Below are 18,019 nucleotides of genomic sequence, written 5' to 3'. Positions count from 1 at the left end.
CTGTTCTAGTTCTGTTCTAGTTCTGTTCTAGTTCTGTTCTAGTTCTGTTCTAGTTCTGTTCTAGTTCTGTTCTAGTTCTGTTCTAATTCTGTTCTAGTTCTGTTTCTAATTCGGAAAATTTAAATTTTTTCCCGAAAATTTATCTGGCAACTTTGACTACAATGTATGCTTGAGAAATATAAAGGCAAACAAAATATCAAACGCACACACAACACATAAAAAAACACATATAACAAAAGCAATACCAAACAATAATAAGTACTCTCTAAACACATGTTAAATAAGCAACAAAAATATTAATGTGTACTAGTAGAGTACTATGTATTTAAATGTAAAAAGTATTGTTTACTTTTTGTATAAATGACAAGAAGAAACACACAAATATTGATACAAACAAATGTAAAGTACAAAATGATGTACAGTAAAACAAGAGTAACACATTAGTAGCAACACACATTAGTTAGAAAGGGAAAGACAGATAAAGAGAGTGGTGAGTGTGAACGTTTAAATGTATTTTAAAAATGAAGTTAATAAGTTGTTCAAAAATAAAAAAAGAAACCTAAAACATTACTGTTGCTCTAGACATAAAAAGGCAATAGAGCAGAAAGTAATTTAATTTTTGAGTGTTTTTTTTTTCTCTTTCAAGTTAATTTACTTAAATTGTAACTAAATTATTAAATTTTTCTTCTTGATTTTTATTATATTTCTCACAAGTATTTTTTTTTTTTTGACGTGGCACTCATGGCGTATGCTTGTTTTTTATTCTTCATACTTGTTGTCTTTGCTTATAGTCTCAGTTATACGTTTGTTTTCTTTCTTCTTTCAAGTAGTATTTATTTTGTTTTTTATTTCATATTAATATTTACTTTGTTGTTTGTTTTGTGCTTTTGTCTACATATGAGTGTGTGTGTGTGTGTGTGTGTTTGTATTTTTGTTATTATAATTGCGTAGTAGTATTTTATTTTAATTGTGTCGCTGCTGTACTACTTGACGTATGAATAACCTGAAATTAAGTTGAAAAAATATTTAACACTGTTGATCTGTATGCTTTCAAATCTTTTTTAGTTATTTTCTTTCTCAATTTATAAATCACAAATGTTATGATGTCATTGAGGGGGGACATTTATATAAGATAGGAAATTTATAAAATAATTTTATAACATCAATATAAAATTCATGGAAAATGATGAATAGTTTTTAAAAATTATCAAGAATTTTATTCACACTTTCATTAATAATACGTTGATTTATAATATTAGTAATGTTACCTAAAGAAAAAACAGAACAAGACCGGCGATATATTAACTAACCGCTATAATTAAATTGTTTTTAAAAAAATGTTATTTTAAATTTCTTTATTACAATACAAAAACTATATAAATTTCTCAAGATCCATTGGAAAATCACGTTTCCTTGATCAGGTTCAATTTTTAAATAATTTTTTTAATATTTAAAAATTGTTTGTTATGTATTAGCCCCGCTAGTCAGAAAAACAGAATATATTGAAATTATTATAAATCATACGCACCCATGTACAACAAATTTTTCAAAATATAAATCCACTATCTCTAAACAGATCAACTGATTAGAATGGACTTTCATATGGTCTACAGACTACACTACTCTAGACTAGACTATAGACAAGGTTAGACAATAGACTAGACCATAGACTAGACTAGAGAATAGACTATCGACAAGACTATCAACTCGACTATATACTAAATTAGACTAGTCTAAAGACTAGACTATAGACTAGACTATAGACTAGACTATAGACTAGACTTTAGACTAGACTATAGACTAGACTATAGACTAGACTATAGACTAGACTATAGACTAGACTATAGACTAAACTATAGACTAGACTATAGACTAGACAATAGACTAGACTATAGACTAGACTATAGACTAGACTATAGTCTAGACTATAGACTAGACTATAGCCTAGACTATAGACTAGACTATAGACTAGACTATAGACTAGACTATAGACTAGACTATAGACTAGACTATAGTCTAGACTATAGACTAGACTATAGCCTAGACTATAGACTAGACTATAGACTAGACTATAGACTAGACTATAGACTAGACTATAGACTAGACTATAGCCTAGACTATAGACTAGACTATAGACTAGACTATAGACTAGACTATAGACTAGACTATAGACTAGACTATAGACTAGACTATAGACTAGACTATAGACTAGACTATAGATTAGACTATAGACTAGACTATAGACTAGACTATAGACTAGACTATAGACTAGACTATAGACTAGACTATAGACTAGACTATAGACTAGACTATAGACTAGACTATAGACTAGACTATAGAATAGACTATAGACTAGACTATAGACTAAACTATAGACTAAACTATAAACTGGACTATAGACTATAAACTAGACTATAGACTATAAACTAGACTATAGATTAGGCTATAGACTAGACTATAGACTAGACTATAGACTAGACTATAGACTAGACTATAGACTAGACTATAGACTAGACTATAGACTAGACTATAGACTAGACTATAGACTAGGCTATAGACTAGACTATAGACTAGACTATAGACTAGACTATAGACTAGACTATAGACTAGACTACAGACTAGACTATAGACTAGACTATAGACTAGTCTATAGACTAGACTATTGACTAGACTATTGACTAGACTCTAGACTAGACTTTATACTAGACTATAGACTACACTATAGGTTTGACGATAGACTAGATTATAGACTATACTGCAGACAAGTTTAAAGACCAGATTATATATTGTAGACTAGACTGTACTATAGACTATAAACTAGACTGCTGACTATGCCAAAGACTAGAATATAGACTATAGTATACACTGAGCTATAGACTAGACTATAGAATAAACTATAGAGAAGACTATACACTAAGTAGACGTTAAAATGTACTATACAGCACCCGATTATTTTGTTTTGTTTTTGATCCCTTTAAACTATAAATTTTCCCCTTTAATAAAAACACTTTTAAAAGTTATTTTTAAATATCAAAAATATATATATTTCATATATGTATGTATAGAAAAACTTATAAATATAATTGTGTAAATTTATATCAAAAAATTAAATTTTATAGTTTCATTTGTTGTTTAGTCTAATGATTTGTTGTTATTTTTTTGTTTTTTTTTTTTTTTTTTGTGGAAGTTTTGTTGAAAAGTGTAAAGAGTTGTTGGTTTTTTGTTTTTAGTTTAAGTAACTAGTATAATTAAACAAATGTCTTTTATATTTAACAAGTATTTATATAAGAAAAGTGTTATTAATAATTAGAGAAAAAATTAAATTAAAATAAAATAAATTAAATTACTTTTTATATTTATAAGAAAAAAAAAATAAAGTTTTTTTAAAGAATATTTTAAAGTTTTATTGAAAATATAATAATTATAATTTTTATGAATTAATAAAATTAAGTGTTGATTTTAAATGATAATGAGTATAAATAATGAAATGTTTGTTTTAGATTTCTTTTGAGGTTAGAATAAAATTTTTTTTGCTTTAGGTTTTTTAAAGTTATTTTAAGATTTTCTTTTAAATGTTTGTTTTAGTTTTCTTTTTATTAAGTCTTATTGGTCTTTTTTATTGTAAATATTAAAAAATATTTTTTTTTCTTAAATTTGTGTTTTAAAAAGTTTTTTATATAAAAATATAGTTTTTTTTGTAATAAATATATGCTTTTTTGTTTTAATAGTTTAACAATTATTGTATATTCTTTTCATAAATTTCTTGGCTTTTTTTATAACATTTTTAGTTTTAAGTTTTAATAATATCAATTTATTAACTTGAAAATTTGTTCCAACTTGTGTGTTTTTTTTTATCAAAAATATACATTTTAACAGATTTATATAAAGCTGCCACTTTTGCAAATAGATTTTGAAAAAAAATTTTCAAAATTTTTAAATTTATTTCAATTGTTTCATTTTTCAAGCAAATAAAGTCCTAAATGAGATTTGTAACTCTTGACAAAGGTAGCATGAATTAGTACTTTCTTTTCCAATTCCTTTAAAACTTTCAGTTGTTACATTTCAATTTGTTTTATTAATTCAATATTTTTTTCAATTTTTCTTACAACTAAATAACTTATCAACTAATATTTATATTTAAGCAAAAAAAAAAATTCAAGAAAAATAAAAATAATATATAAAGAAAATAAATATGTAGATGTGTTAGAGAAAAAGTAAAATCCTGCTGCGAGGTTGCTTTGCTAGAGTTATAAAGCATTTCAAATAAAGTACAAGTTTCTGTAATAGTAGTAGTAGTAGTTGTAATAGTTTTTATAATAATTATAATATTTAGTATAAATTTCTTAAAACAAAGAAGATGCTTTTTAAAAGTATCTTTAAGTTAATTTAATTAAGAGATGAAAGTAAGAGTGATAAAGAGAGTATAGAAAAATACATTTTTTAATTGTTTATTATTACACAAAGTATAATGAGAATGTTGTGTACTTATAATTAATAATTAAAAAAAAAGTTTACAAAATTTATAAATTTTAAATAAAATTTAACTCATTTCATTAAAAAAAAAAAACAAAAATAATTTTTGTTTAATAAAAAGCTGTTTAGTGGTAAAAAAAAACTGGAGTTTTATAAAATATCACAAAGGGGAAGACAATAAAACACTGGACTATTGCTGGAAACGCTATAAACTATAGGGTGAAGACAAGACTATAGTACAGACTTTAGAATAGACTAAAGACTAGACTATAGACTATATTATAGACTAGACTATAGAGTAGACAATAGACTATATTATAGAGTAGACAATACACTAGACTTTAGAGTAGACAATAGACTAGACAATAGACTAGACTATAGACAAGACTCGAAACTAGAATATTGACTGGAATTTAGACTAGACTATAAACTGGACTATAGACTATACTATGGGCTGCACTATTAACTATACTATATACTAGACCATAAACTTGAACCTAGACTGTAGACTAGACTAAAGACTAGAATACAGACTCTACTATAGACAACACTATAGACTCAACTATAGATTAGATTATAGAGTATAGACTAGACTATAGACTCGATTATTGACTATAGACTTCTAGTCTATAGTCTAATCTATAGTCTAATCTATAGTCTAATCTATAGTCTAATCTATAGTCTAATCTATAGTCTAGTCTATAGTCTAGTCTATAGTCTAGTCTATAGTCTAGTCTATAGTCTAGTCTATAGTCTAGTCTATAGTCTAGTCTGTAGTCTAGTCTATAGTCTAGTCTATAGTCTAGTCTATAGTCTAGTTTATAGTCTAGTCTATAGTCTAGTCTATAGTCTAGTCTATAGTCTAGTCTATAGTCTAGTCTATAGTCTAGTCTATAGTCTAGTCTATAGTCTAGTCTATAGTCTAGTCTATAGTCTAGTCTATAGTCTAGTCTATAGTCTAGTCTATAGTCTAGTCTATAGTCTAGTCTATAGTCTAGTCTATAGTCTAGTCTATAGTCTAGTCTATAGTCTAGTCTATAGTCTAGTCTATAGTCTAGTCTATAGTCTAGTCTATAGTCTAGTCTATAGTCTAGTCTATAGTCTAGTCTATAGTCTAGTCTATAGTCTAGTCTATAGTCTAGTCTATAGTCTAGTCTATAGTCTAGTCTATAGTCTAGTCTATAGTCTAGTCTATAGTCTAGTCTATAGTCTAGTCTATAGTCTAGTCTATAGTCTAGTCTATAGTCTAGTCTATAGTCTAGTCTATAGTCTAGTCTATAGTCTAGTCTATAGTCTAGTCTATAGTCTAGTCTATAGTCTAGTCTATAGTCTAGTCTATAGTCTAGTCTATAGTCTAGTCTATAGTCTAGTCTATAGTCTAGTCTATAGTCTAGTCTATAGTCTAGTCTATAGTCTAGTCTATAGTCTAGTCTATAGTCTAGTCTATAGTCTAGTCTATAGTCTAGTCTATAGTCTAGTCTACAGTCTAGTCTATAGTCTAGTCTATAGTCTAGTCTATAGTCTAGACTATAGTCTAGTCTATAGTCTAGTCTATAGTCTAGTCTATAGTCTAGTCTATAGTCTAGTCTATAGTCTAGTCTATAGTCTAGTCTATAGTCTAGTCTATAGTCTAGTCTATAGTCTAGTCTATAGTCTAGTCTATAGTCTAGTCTATAGTCTAGTCTATAGTCTAGTCTATAGTCTAGTCTATAGTCTAGTCTATAGTCTAGTCTATAGTCTAGTCTATAGTCTAGTCTATAGTCTAGTCTATAGTCTAGTCTATAGTCTAGTCTATAGTCTAGTCTATAGTCTAGTCTATAGTCTAGTCTATAGTCTAGTCTATAGTCTAGTCTATAGTCTAGTCTATAGTATAGTCCATAGTCTAGTCTATAGTATAGTCCATAGTCTAGTCTATAGTATAGTCTATAGTCTAGTCTATAGTCTAGTCTATAGTCTAGTCTATAGTCTAGTCTATAGTCTAGTCTATAGTCTAGTCTATAGTCTAGTCTATAGTCTAGTCTATAGTCTAGTCTATAGTCTAGTCTATAGTCTAGTCTATAGTCTAGTCTATAGTCTAGTCTATAGTCAACTCTAAAGTCTAGTCCATAGTCTAGATTTACTAGATTATATAGTAGACTTTAGACTAGATTATATAGTAGACTAGAGTAAATACTATACTACAGACATCACTATAGAGCAGACAGTAGTCATGAATATAGATTAGACTATAGAATAGACTTAAGACCAGACATTAGTGTACAGTCTAGTCTATTGTTTAGTCTATAGTCTAGTCTATAGTCTAGTCTTTAGTCTAGTCTATAGTCTAGACAAAATTATAGGCTAGACTATATACTAGTCTAGACTGTAGTTTAGTTTAATCTTTTTTAGTTAAATCTTTAGTATAGACTTTAGTAGACTTTAAACAAATCTAGTCTATAAGTAGTTCAGTCTCTAGTCTTGTCTATAGACTACTCTAAAGATTAGACTATAGACTACACTTTAGACTGAACTAAAAACCAAACTATGAACTACTCTATAGGCTAGACTATAACAAGACTATAGAATAATTTATATAAAAAAGTATTTAAATTAATAAATAATTATAAAAGAAAAAAAATTTAAAGAAAATCTTATTTTATTGTCTTTACTCTTAAGTTATTTGCAAAAGAAATCAGTTTACCTTATAAAACTCCTGTTATTTCACTAACAAACATGCCTTCTTGAATTGATGTATGTGTGGGTGTGTGTGTGAACTCCCTAAACATCTGCCTTTTGACCCACCACCGTAAAATAACTTGTTATTTTTCTTTCTTTCTTAACACTAGACGTCGATGATGATGTTGTCGTTTGTGTACCATCGTTTGTTGTGCTTGTTGTCAAAATGCCAGCATTCTCTTTTTCGGGAGTAGTAGGAGTAGTGGCTGTTGTTACATTTTCCACTTGCATAGATACTGTCACCGATACTTGTTGTATACCCAGAGAGGTTTTTTGTGACACTACTTTAGTAGCTGTAGTCTTAGGAGGTGAGGGTGTACTGAGACATGATAATGAAGTATTGGAAGAGGCTGTAGAGGGAGCCGGTGAATGTTGTTCAATTTTTTGTGTTATAGTTAGAGGTAGTAATGTAGAGGTGGCAGCCTTTTTGGCTTTGGTAAAGGGATTAGAGCCAATGTCCTTTAAAGGTGGTGGAGAGGGTATCAGAGTTAAAGGTTTAGAGGTAGTTGAGGCCGATTTGAGTTTATTTAGTAAATCATAAGCACTTTGTATGGGATCATGACTTATACTGGAGCTGTTGATTAGAGGTGTTGACGCCGTTATGGTGCTATCTTGTAGAGTATCATGAGGTAAGATTTCCTCTTCACAGTTAATGATTTTCTCATCAGTTTTAATTTGTTGTAAGAGTTGATTTTGTAATTCCTCTATAAGTTTCTTTTGTTTTTCCAATTCAGCCTTTAAGCCTTTAGGTTTAGGTCCAGGACGTTTTTTACTTTTCGGTGGCGATCCTACATTATGGGCAGATATATGATCTCTTTCTATATGAGCTCGTACATTGTAACGAGAAGAGTAACCACGTTGACAAATCTCACATTTATAAGGTTTTTCTCCGGTATGAGTTCTCATGTGAACTTTACGATCAATATTTCGCATAAATTTCTTATCACAATGTTCACACTGATAGGTTTTGGAAGCATCACCCATATGTGATTTTTTGTGAACACTAAGATTTTGATTGGCTCGGAAACATTTGTGACAAATGTCACAAACAAAAGGCTTCTCACCGGTGTGGACGCGTACGTGTATTTTCAAATCTGAACTACGTACAAATGCCTTGGGGCACATGGAACATTGAAAACGTCTGTCATTGGTATGATGACGCATGTGTAGATTTAAATCCTGTTTAGTGCAACATCCCAGATTACAGACTTCACATTTGAATTTCTTTTCTTTGGAATGTCGTAGTTTGTGTTCACTTAAACGCATGCGTATGCGAAACTGTTTACCACATTCATCACATTCAAAAGGTTTTTCACCCGTATGAACACGTTGATGTTCCACCAGACGTATGTGTTTCTTAAAACTGCGATTACACTGATCACAGCAGTAGCGTTTAACAACCTGCATTAAAGTGGGTTTAATATCTTCAGGGGAATTAAGTAATTCATTGGACTGTGTCTCTAGTATAAGGGTTGTATTCTTAGTTGTATCATTTGTTAGATTTAATACTTCATTCGGTTCAGACATTGTGTTAATGATATAGGTTACGGCATTAACTTGTGTGTTTTCTTGTTGCGTTTGCTGTTGTTCTCCTAAAAGTATTTCATTTTGTATTTGTTCTATAATATCATTAACAGGATCAGCATTAAGATCTTGCATTTCACTATCCGGCTGCTGCTGATAATGTAGTGTTTCTGTCTGTAATTGTTCACCTACATTAAGAGCTATTGGTGCTGCACATAAAGTAGTTTTATTTATATCCTTCTCTATCTTAGCCTGTTGCAATTTATGTATAATTTTCTTTTGATATTCCAATTCTTCTCTTAAAACTTTAGAATTAGGTCCTGATTTCTTTTTACCTCTAGGCGGTTTACCCACCACACCATCCTCTGGCAAATGGTCTCTTTCTATGTGGGTCTGTACATTAAGTTTGGAAGCATATCCCTGTAAGCAAATGCCACATTTGAATTTCTTTTCACCCGTATGCGTTCTCATATGCACCTTAAGATCGGTATTACGTAGAAACTTCTTATCGCAATGTTCACATTCAAAATTTTTCGATGCCTCTCCCATGTGAAACTTTTTGTGCATGGTTAGGTTTTGTTTGGCCCGGAAACTTTTTTGACAAATATCACATTGGAAGGGTTTTTCGCCGGTGTGTACTCGTTTGTGGATTTTTAAACTTTCTCTTCGTGTAAATTTCTTATCGCATTCATCACATTGCATTTCATTTTCACTAGTTTCCGGCTCTAGTTCGGTTTCAGTTACTTCCTGTTTGGTAAGTTTCTTAATTTCTGTCGGTTTGTTAGACTTTCTGCCGGTTTCTTTAGTTGCTGCTGGTGGCTCCTGTGTTGTTATAGTTTCTTCCTCAGTTTCTACAACTTTCGATTTTCTACCTCTTTTTGCTTCTTGTACTGTTGTTGCTTCAGATTTTGTAGGTTTCTCTGTGCCTACAGCAGCTTCTTGTACAGGTTTCTCTTCAGTTTCTACAACTTTTATTGCTTTTCTGGGTCTTTTTGTTTCTTGAGCTGTTACTGCTTCCAATTTTGTAGATTTTTGGTTTTCAACAATTGCTACTGGTTCCGGTGTTGCTGGTTTAGCTAAATCTAACGCTCTTGTTGATTTTCTTCTAGTTTTGGTTGCTGTATTTTCAACAACTGTAGTGTCTGCATTAGATTCTTGTATTTTTGTTATTGTTTTGTTTTCTGCGGTTGCCTCTGTTTTCGTATGTTTCCTGTTATCTTCAGCAATTGTTTCTTGTGTTTCTTGTATTACTTGTTTCTTGGTTTCTTGTGCCTTAATTGATTTTCTTCCCCTTTTATTGCCTGCAGGAGTTTCTGGTCGTTTTGTTTCGTTAGACTTTGTCAATAAATGGGACTCTTTAGATTCGTCATTAACCACAGTTATTGCTGCATCTGTTTTTGTGGTTTCTTTACATTCAGCTGGTTCTAGTGATTCTTTTGGTTTTTTGGCTTCTGCAGCTTTTGTCGTTTTCTTACTTTCCTTAGGTTGTTTTGGTTCTACAACAATTGAAGCTTTTGTAGTTTTCTTCATTTCTATTGTTTCTGGAGTTGTGGATTTCTTAATATCTATAGTCATTTCTATAGAAGGTGTTTTTCTCCTTTCTGCAGATCTTTTAGCTTCCTTACTTTCTTCAGCTTCTGGCTCAGTTTCTTTATTTGATTCCGTTGTAGATTTCTCTATTTCTATTACTTCTGGAGATGATGTTCTTTTTGATTCCGTGGCTTTTGTAAGCTTCTTGTTTACTTTAGTTTCTGTAGGCTGTGGAGGAGCTGTTTCATTAGTTTCACACATTTTTATTATATTTTTGGATTCTTTAGAAACTACGATTTCTTGATTGTTGCTGGCTGGTTTGTTGTCTTCATTTTCTATAGTTTTTACAGCTTCAATTGTATTCTCTGTTTCCATTGTTTGAGTTGTTTCTGAAGGAACGATTTTCTCCGGGATATTTACAACCGTAGAGTTGGCCTGAAATGATGGTGAAAACGTTATAAGCGATATATTCGAAATAAAACAGAAATAATAAACTAAACTAAAACTGAACTAGAACTGAACTAGAACTGAACTAGAACTGAACTAGAACTGAACTAGAACTGAACTAGAACTGAACTAGAACTGAACTAGAACTGAACTAGAACTGAACTAGAACTGAACTAGAACTGAACTAGAACTGAACTAGAACTGAACTAGAACTGAACTAGAACTGAACTAGAACTGAACTAGAACTGAACTAGAACTGAACTAGAACTAGAACTGAACTAAAACTGAATTATAACTGAACTAGAACTGAACTAAAACTAAATTTTATATGTTGTTTTTGACTTACCTCCTCCTGAACTTTAGTAGTATTTCTAGTATTTCTTTTCGGTCTTTTATTAGGTGAAACTAAAGGTTTTAAAGGAGAAGAGCGTCTTTTATTTCTGGTTTTCTTGGGTGCAACAGATGTTTGAATATCCTTGACATTTTCATTAGAATTGGAATTTTCATTTGTAATAATTGCCTCAATCGAGTTAGCACCCATGTTAACAGCTAATGTACTGTTGGAAGTTAACGTTGAAGTAGTAGGCTGTTCCAAACTAATATCTTCCATATCCAGAGTATCATCTAAAGCAGCTAAAGTAGCAGCCTCATTTTCTGGAGATATACTAATGTTTAAAGGAATTTCTGCTGGTATAGAAACCATTGCCTGAGGAGCAGCACGACTTGTTTTACCGCCCACCACCTCACTAATAACAAACATTTCCTGTTTGATCTCCACTTTAGGCACCACATTCAACTCATTACGACAACCCTCAAAAATACGATGCTGTTGACGCAAATGTTTCTCAAACAAATCCAAATTCGCATATTTACACTCACAATAGCCACAGACTAAAAACAATTTACGATGATTCAGCATAAAAACATTGCCACACGATTCTAATGGCTCAGCCAAAACGGATAGAGGCAAGGCAACAGGTGGTTCTGGCGCCATTGTTGTTGAATCAAAACATTGTAGAGGTTCTTTCTTGATGGAGGTGATGTTTGTTTTTGCCGCATTATTACAATTACTTTTACGTACATTACGCGGTGCATTTTCCTTTTCAGGATCCTCATCAAAGTGAAAGAGTTTATGGGCTTCATGCAGATGTCGGCCAAAGTTTTCCAAATCACCATATTTCAAATCACAAAACTCACAATTGAATATGAGTTTTTGTTGTAGATTAAAAACGTATATATTACCACAGGATTCTGTTTCCGAGGTATCAGAGCCTACAGTGGAAGCTATACTACAGGTAGAGTTATTACTACCACGTCGACTTTTGGCTGGAGGTATGGAAAGTGTTGCAGTTTGGTTGGAATTTACTTTATTAAGTTCCAATGTTTTGCTGATTTCTTCTGCCGTAGGGGATCTATTGTTTTTGTTATTATTTTCTTGTAATTTATTTTGCATTTTCTTTTCTATTATGGTGTTAGTGCTACTGCTGTTGCTGCTGTTGTTGGTGTTATTGTGTGGCTCTTTTTGTAAGTTTTCGGCTGTTATAGTATTCTCTACCAGCTTGAGGCGAGGTGAAATTCTTTGTTTCTGTTGGATTTCTTCTTTGTTTTCATGTGGTGTTTTTAGTTTGTTAACCGATTTAATGGAAGAGTTATTACTAGTTTGGCTATTCCTGGAAGAGCTACGTGATGTTTTTAAGGAATCGCGTCTGGTTTTCTTGCCTTCGACTAAGTCTGGAAAACGTATTCTTTGGGCTTCCAATTCAGCTTCTTCATCACTGCTTATTAACATGGTGGCTTCTTGTTCAATTTCTAAGGCATCGGTTTCGGTATCAGACTCCTCTTCTTCATCATCCTCTTCTTCATCGTCCTCCTCCTCATCGTCATCTTCTTCATCGTCCTCTACATCTCCCAAATCTTCATCTGTCTCATTTATATGCTCATCATCTTTAGCCATTTGTCCTGCATTCAAGTCTTTAGCTGGTCTCTCATTGACCTCTTCTTCCTCCACTTCGGTAACTTCCATTTTAATGGGCACATGCTCCAATAAAGTGTTGATCATTTTGTTAACTTGAGATTTCGTCGAAAACACACAAAACCATAAAAACACTACAAAAATTTTCTTTGTTTCTTCTTGTTTTTTGTTTAACTTGTTGTAATTTATTTCTTTGTTTTATTTTTTCTTTCTTTTGTATAGAATTTTCTTTTTTTACTCAAATTAAATTTAATAATTTTTTTAATATTAATTAATAATAAATTTTGTTTAATTTCTTCTTAACAATCATTGCCTTCTTTTTTTCTTCTTTGCTCTTTACACACTCAACAAATTAAATCCACTGACGCCGCTTTTTTTCCTCTGTACATTTTCTTGTTGTTTTTGCTTTGCTTACTTTATCTTCCACAACAAAAATGTTTTATTTTTTTTCTTTATTGCTGTTGCTTTTAACACTCACACATTCTCATGCACTCTCATAACATTTTATTTTGTTTTTGCTTTGTTTGCTTTTTTTTTTTGATATTTCTCTGCATAAGTGGTTGTTGTTATTATTCTACTCATAATAATTTTTCTTGTTGCTTGACGTTGGTTATTGTTATTGTGTGTTTTTTTTTTTGGTTTATTTATGTTTGTTGGTATTTGTTTTGATTTTTTGCACATACTGTTGTGTGGAATAGTTTTTGTTTTTATATTTTGTGTAACAATTTTGTTTGTCGTAGGTCAGACTAAGATGGCTGTTGTGTACTTTGTATTCATGCATGTGGATATTATTGAATATCTCTTTCTAGCTAATAGCAATAAGTGATCTCGTTGAAATGTTAGAGTTGTGGAAGGTAGTGTAAATGAAAGAGTTGTATTTATAGGTAGTAGTTAAACAAGGTTGTGTTAAGTGTTTATGTTTTATGTAATAAATAGAAGAAAACGTTACTTTTTTGTACAAAAGGATTAAGGAATAAGTAAAATTGAAAAAAATGGAAACAAATAAAGAAAACATTTTGTAAAAGCAAATTAAGATAAATTAAGATTTAAATTTGGCAATTTTATTAATAAATACAGTTTTTGTACTATTTTGACACTAAAATTAGCAAATTTATAAAGAAGAGTATTTTGTTATTGTTTCAAATTAGGATGTTAAAATTTTAAATATTTTGTACTAAAATGCTTTAGTTACAAAATTTAGTTAAATTTCAAAATTTTAATACCTTTAAAAAAAAAAAAAAAACTACGTATTTGTAAATAAATTTTAGAGTTTTTAACACATAAATAAACATTTTTATGCATTTGGAGATTGAAATTTGTAAATTTTTTAAAAAAAGTAGTATTTTAATACTTTTTAAATAACGATTTTTTTATTATTTTAAAATTTTGTGTTAAATAGCGTTAGAAACTGTTAAAAATCTAATGAAATTTAACTTAAAAAAAGTAGTAGTTTTAAAACTATTTACAAAAAATCTTTAAAAGAGTAGTATTTTTAGTACTTTTTAAAGAATTAACGTATTTTTAACTTTTCTTAAACAGTTCTTTATCAATCACTAAATTCTGTTCAAAAATATGGAAAAAAATGCTTGCAAATAGTAAAACTTTAATACTTTTTAAAAAATAACACTTTTGTCTAAATTTTTAAAACGTATGTAGTATTTTAGGTAAAATTAAGTTTATTAACAGTAATTTTAAGATTTAAATTCAGTTTTTAAAACTTTTCAAAATGAAAATCAAACAATTTTTAAAAAAAGTACTTTTTCGAAAAAAACATCGATATTTTTTGGAGTTTTCTTTAACTCAACTTAATTCTGTTAAAAATAAACAAAATTAAAAAGTTTTAAAAGAGTAGCATTTTAGTACATATTTAGTAGTTTTTATTAAAACTACACTTTTTGTCTATATTTTAAAACTTTATGTGTAAAATAAAGATTTATAAACTTTTAATATTTAATTCAAGCAATTTGGAAAAAAGTAGTATTTTTGCACCTTTTTTTAAAAAACGCAGATTTTTTAACTTTTATTTAATTTTCTTTATAAATAAGTTAATTATGTTAAAAAATATGTAAAATTAAAAAGTTTAAAAAAGTAGTATTTTAAATAAAAATAATTTTAAAAATGAATTTTAAAAATGTATAAAGATTTGGACTAAAATTAAGTTTTTTACTTTTAATTCTATAAAAAAAAAAAATAAATAATAAATAAACGAGTTTTAAAAAAGTAGTATTTCAGTAGTTTTTCCAAAAAATAGGTGTTTGGCATAAATTTGAAACATTTGTATAGGGTTTTGTGTAATATAAGGATTTTTAAGCTTTTAACAAACAAAATTAAGCACTTTTGAAAAAAAGGTAGTATTTTAGTACTTTTTTAGAAGCATAAATTTTGAAATTTATTTATTTTTAAATTATTTTCTCAAAAACAAATTCTGGTGAAAATATGAAAAAAAAACAATTCTTTTGTAAAAAAGTAGTATCTTTAGTACTTTTTACAGAACAAGTGCAGTTTTTAGACCTTTTTAGTACTTTTTTATAAAGAAAGCAGATTTTTTTTTAAACTTTTAATTAGTGTCTCTTTGTAAAGAACTTTATGATGTTAAAAAATATATAAAATTAAAAAGTTTAAGAAAAGTAGTATTTTAGTACTTTTTAAGAAAATTTTATTTTTGACGTAAATTTTGAAAATTTTTGTAAATTTGGATTGAAATTAAGATTTTTACGCTTAATTTTATAAGAAAAAAAATTAAAAATAAGCAATTTAAAAAAAGTAGTATTTTAGTACTTTTTACAAAAATTTGTTTAAGGCCTAAATTATCAAAATTTGTATGGGGATTTGTGTAAAATTAAGATTTATAAGGTTTGGGTAACAAATTTAACAATTTTACAAAAAGTAGTATTTTTAGTACTTTTTTCTAAAAACTTTTTTTTTGCATTTTTCTTTGATTTTTCTTTATAAATAACTAAATTCTGTTAAAAAATATAAAAATTAAACAAGTTTTAAAAAAAAGTAGTATTTTAGTACTCTTTTTTTAAATAATGATATTTTTTAAAATTTTTTCACAATTTTTCTTTATAAATAAGTTATTTTTATTAAATAAAACATAAAAATAAAGAAATATTAATAATAGTAGTATTTTACTACTTTTTTTCAAAAGTTAAATTTTTTACTAAAATTTTTAATTATTTAAGTTTTAGTTTCTTTTCTTAACATGAAATCATATTTAAATTTAAGTTTAATTTATCATACCTACTACTTTTTTTAAACAACTCTTCATAATTAAAAGATCAGTTTATGTTTTTTTTATCACTGTTTTTACTGTTACTTTATTCACTCTCTTTTATGCGTTTATATTTAAAGAGAAAGAGAGTTTATTATATAAATCATATAAAAAGCTCCTAAACAAATAAAATCCAAAACTGGTTTTGAATTTGATGACTTGTGTTGTGTTTTGTCTATATACTAGAAGTTGTTGTGGTTGTTTTAATCAACAAATACATACAAATATATCGTTATAAAAAACAACAAACTGCATTAAACACTAAAATAAAATGAAAACTAAAAAACACTATGGCAATGACAATAAAAAAAAAACAGCAACAACTATTAAAATACATATATTTTATTAGAGTTTGAGTATAACCATTAATGTATGTTTGTGTGTATGTGTGTGTATGAGTGTTTAAAAATGTCGAAAGATTGAAATATGACTCTTTCATACATATTTACAGTTTTTCTGGTGCTTTTATTTTAAGACGTAAAACAAGAATAGATAACATTGCGAAAAGTATGAATGTGTGTGTGTGTGTGTGCAAAGCATTAGCATGAAGAAAAATAAGACTAAGCGTATACGTGACAAATTGCTAATACGCCTTAGTTGAAGAAACTGTACTTATTTTATAGCAAAATTTTATTAAATAAAGATTTATTGAGAATTTTTTAATTAAAACATGTTTAGGGGTGGAATTTGTTAATAGAAATGTTTGAAAATTTCAGTAAAAACTCAGTTTAAAAAAAGTAGTATTTTTGTACCTTTTTACAATTGCTATTTTCTTAGAAAATTTCAAGTTTTAAGGTATTACTTAACGTTTGAGACCAAAAATTAAAATTTTGAAAAAAGTAGTATTTATAGTACTTTTTTTAAAAAGCTATTTTCTTAGAAAATGTTAAGTTTTTACCATTTTTAACGCATTACTTAACATTTGGTAGCAAAAATAACATTTTTTAAAAAAGTAGTATTTTTAGTACTTTTTTATAAATAGCTATTTTTTTAGAAAAATTTAAGTTTTTGCCGTTTTTAAGGTATTACTTAACATTTGGGACTAAAAATAACTTATAAAAAAGTAGTATTTTTTGACATTTTGTAAAATAACATTTTTAAAAAAGTAGTATTTTTAGTACTTTTTTAAAATTGCTATTTTCTTAGAAAATTTTAAGTTTTTAGTATTTTTAACGCATTACTTAACATTTGAGATTAGAAATTAAAATTATTAGTACTTTTTTAAAATTGCTTTTTTATTAGAAAATTTTAAGTTTTTACCATTTAAAAAAAATTTTAATTTATAAAAAAGTAGTATTTTGCTACTTTTTTAAAATTTACTTTTTTTCTATTTTTTCAATTTATTTAAAAAATATTAATTTTTGGCTTGTTAAAAACCTAAAATGAACTTATTTGAAAAAGTAGTATTTTTAGTACTTTTTTGCAAAAAGGCATTTTTAAATCTTTTTAAAAAATTGTTGATTTAATGCGTACAAATTAGAGGTTCCTTTTGTATTATATTAATTTTTAATACCTTTTTAAAATATTCCATATTTGTATGACAATTTGTGTTCTTCTTCTCTCTCTCTCCTCTTTAATCCTCTTTAAAGAAAACATTTTATACTACAAATCCTCTTTCCAATATCTTTCCCAATGCATTAATCATAATATATTAAATGCCTTTATGTCAACATGTGCATTTTATATGTATTATTTTACCGTTATCACAATATCATTTTATTTTATTTATTATTTTCGTTTTTCTGTCATATTTCCATTACTCATTTAAAGGATTTTCTTCCTTTTTTTCTTTTATCCTTCATCTAGGTTTGTATGATGAATATTTTCTCCTGTTCAACCTTGCCACCCTCTTATATAAACATTGACAGCCAATAGCTCTCAATAAACGCATTAATATTGCATGATTTCAGGGATGGATAGTTTAGTATATAGTCCAGTAAAACGTCTATTTTATGGTATAGTCTTAAGTCTAGTTAATAGTGTAGCCTATAGTCTAGTCTATAGTCTAGTCTATAGTCTAGTCTATAGTCTAGTCTATAGTCTAGTCTATAGTCTAGTCTATAGTCTAGTCTATAGTCTAGTCT

At 28.3% G+C, this 18,019-nt stretch overlaps 1 protein-coding gene across 1 annotated transcript; it reads right to left on the bottom strand.

The window, feature by feature from the left end:
• Positions 1-6,581: 6,581 nt before the first annotated feature.
• On the bottom strand, positions 6,582-13,378 carry LOC111683145. The gene is made up of 2 exons (XM_023445191.2): positions 11,036-13,378; positions 6,582-10,677 (listed from the first exon to the last, which is right to left on the bottom strand). Exons 1-2 carry the CDS (start codon positions 12,746-12,748, stop codon positions 7,231-7,233), a joined length of 5,160 nt encoding a protein of 1,719 aa, XP_023300959.2. The 5' UTR covers positions 12,749-13,378; the 3' UTR covers positions 6,582-7,230.
• Between the last annotated feature and the right edge of the window lie 4,641 nt (positions 13,379-18,019).

This window comes from Lucilia cuprina, chromosome 5, assembly GCF_022045245.1.
Source record: "Lucilia cuprina isolate Lc7/37 chromosome 5, ASM2204524v1, whole genome shotgun sequence".
Lineage (NCBI taxonomy): Eukaryota > Metazoa > Arthropoda > Insecta > Diptera > Calliphoridae > Lucilia > Lucilia cuprina.
The sequence above is the reverse complement of the archived record's forward strand: the minus strand, read 5'-3'. Positions and strand labels throughout refer to the sequence as shown.

What these genes read in the sequence shown, in the direction of transcription:
- LOC111683145 (XM_023445191.2), bottom strand. Translation starts at nt 12,748, where the DNA reads ATGATCAACACTTTATTGGAGCATGTGCCCATTAAAATGGAAGTTACC. An exon ending in CTACTAAAGTTCAGGAGGAG is followed by an intron (nt 10,678 to 11,035) that starts GTAAGTCAAAAA and finishes CCATCATTTCAG; the next exon opens with GCCAACTCTACGGTTGTAAA.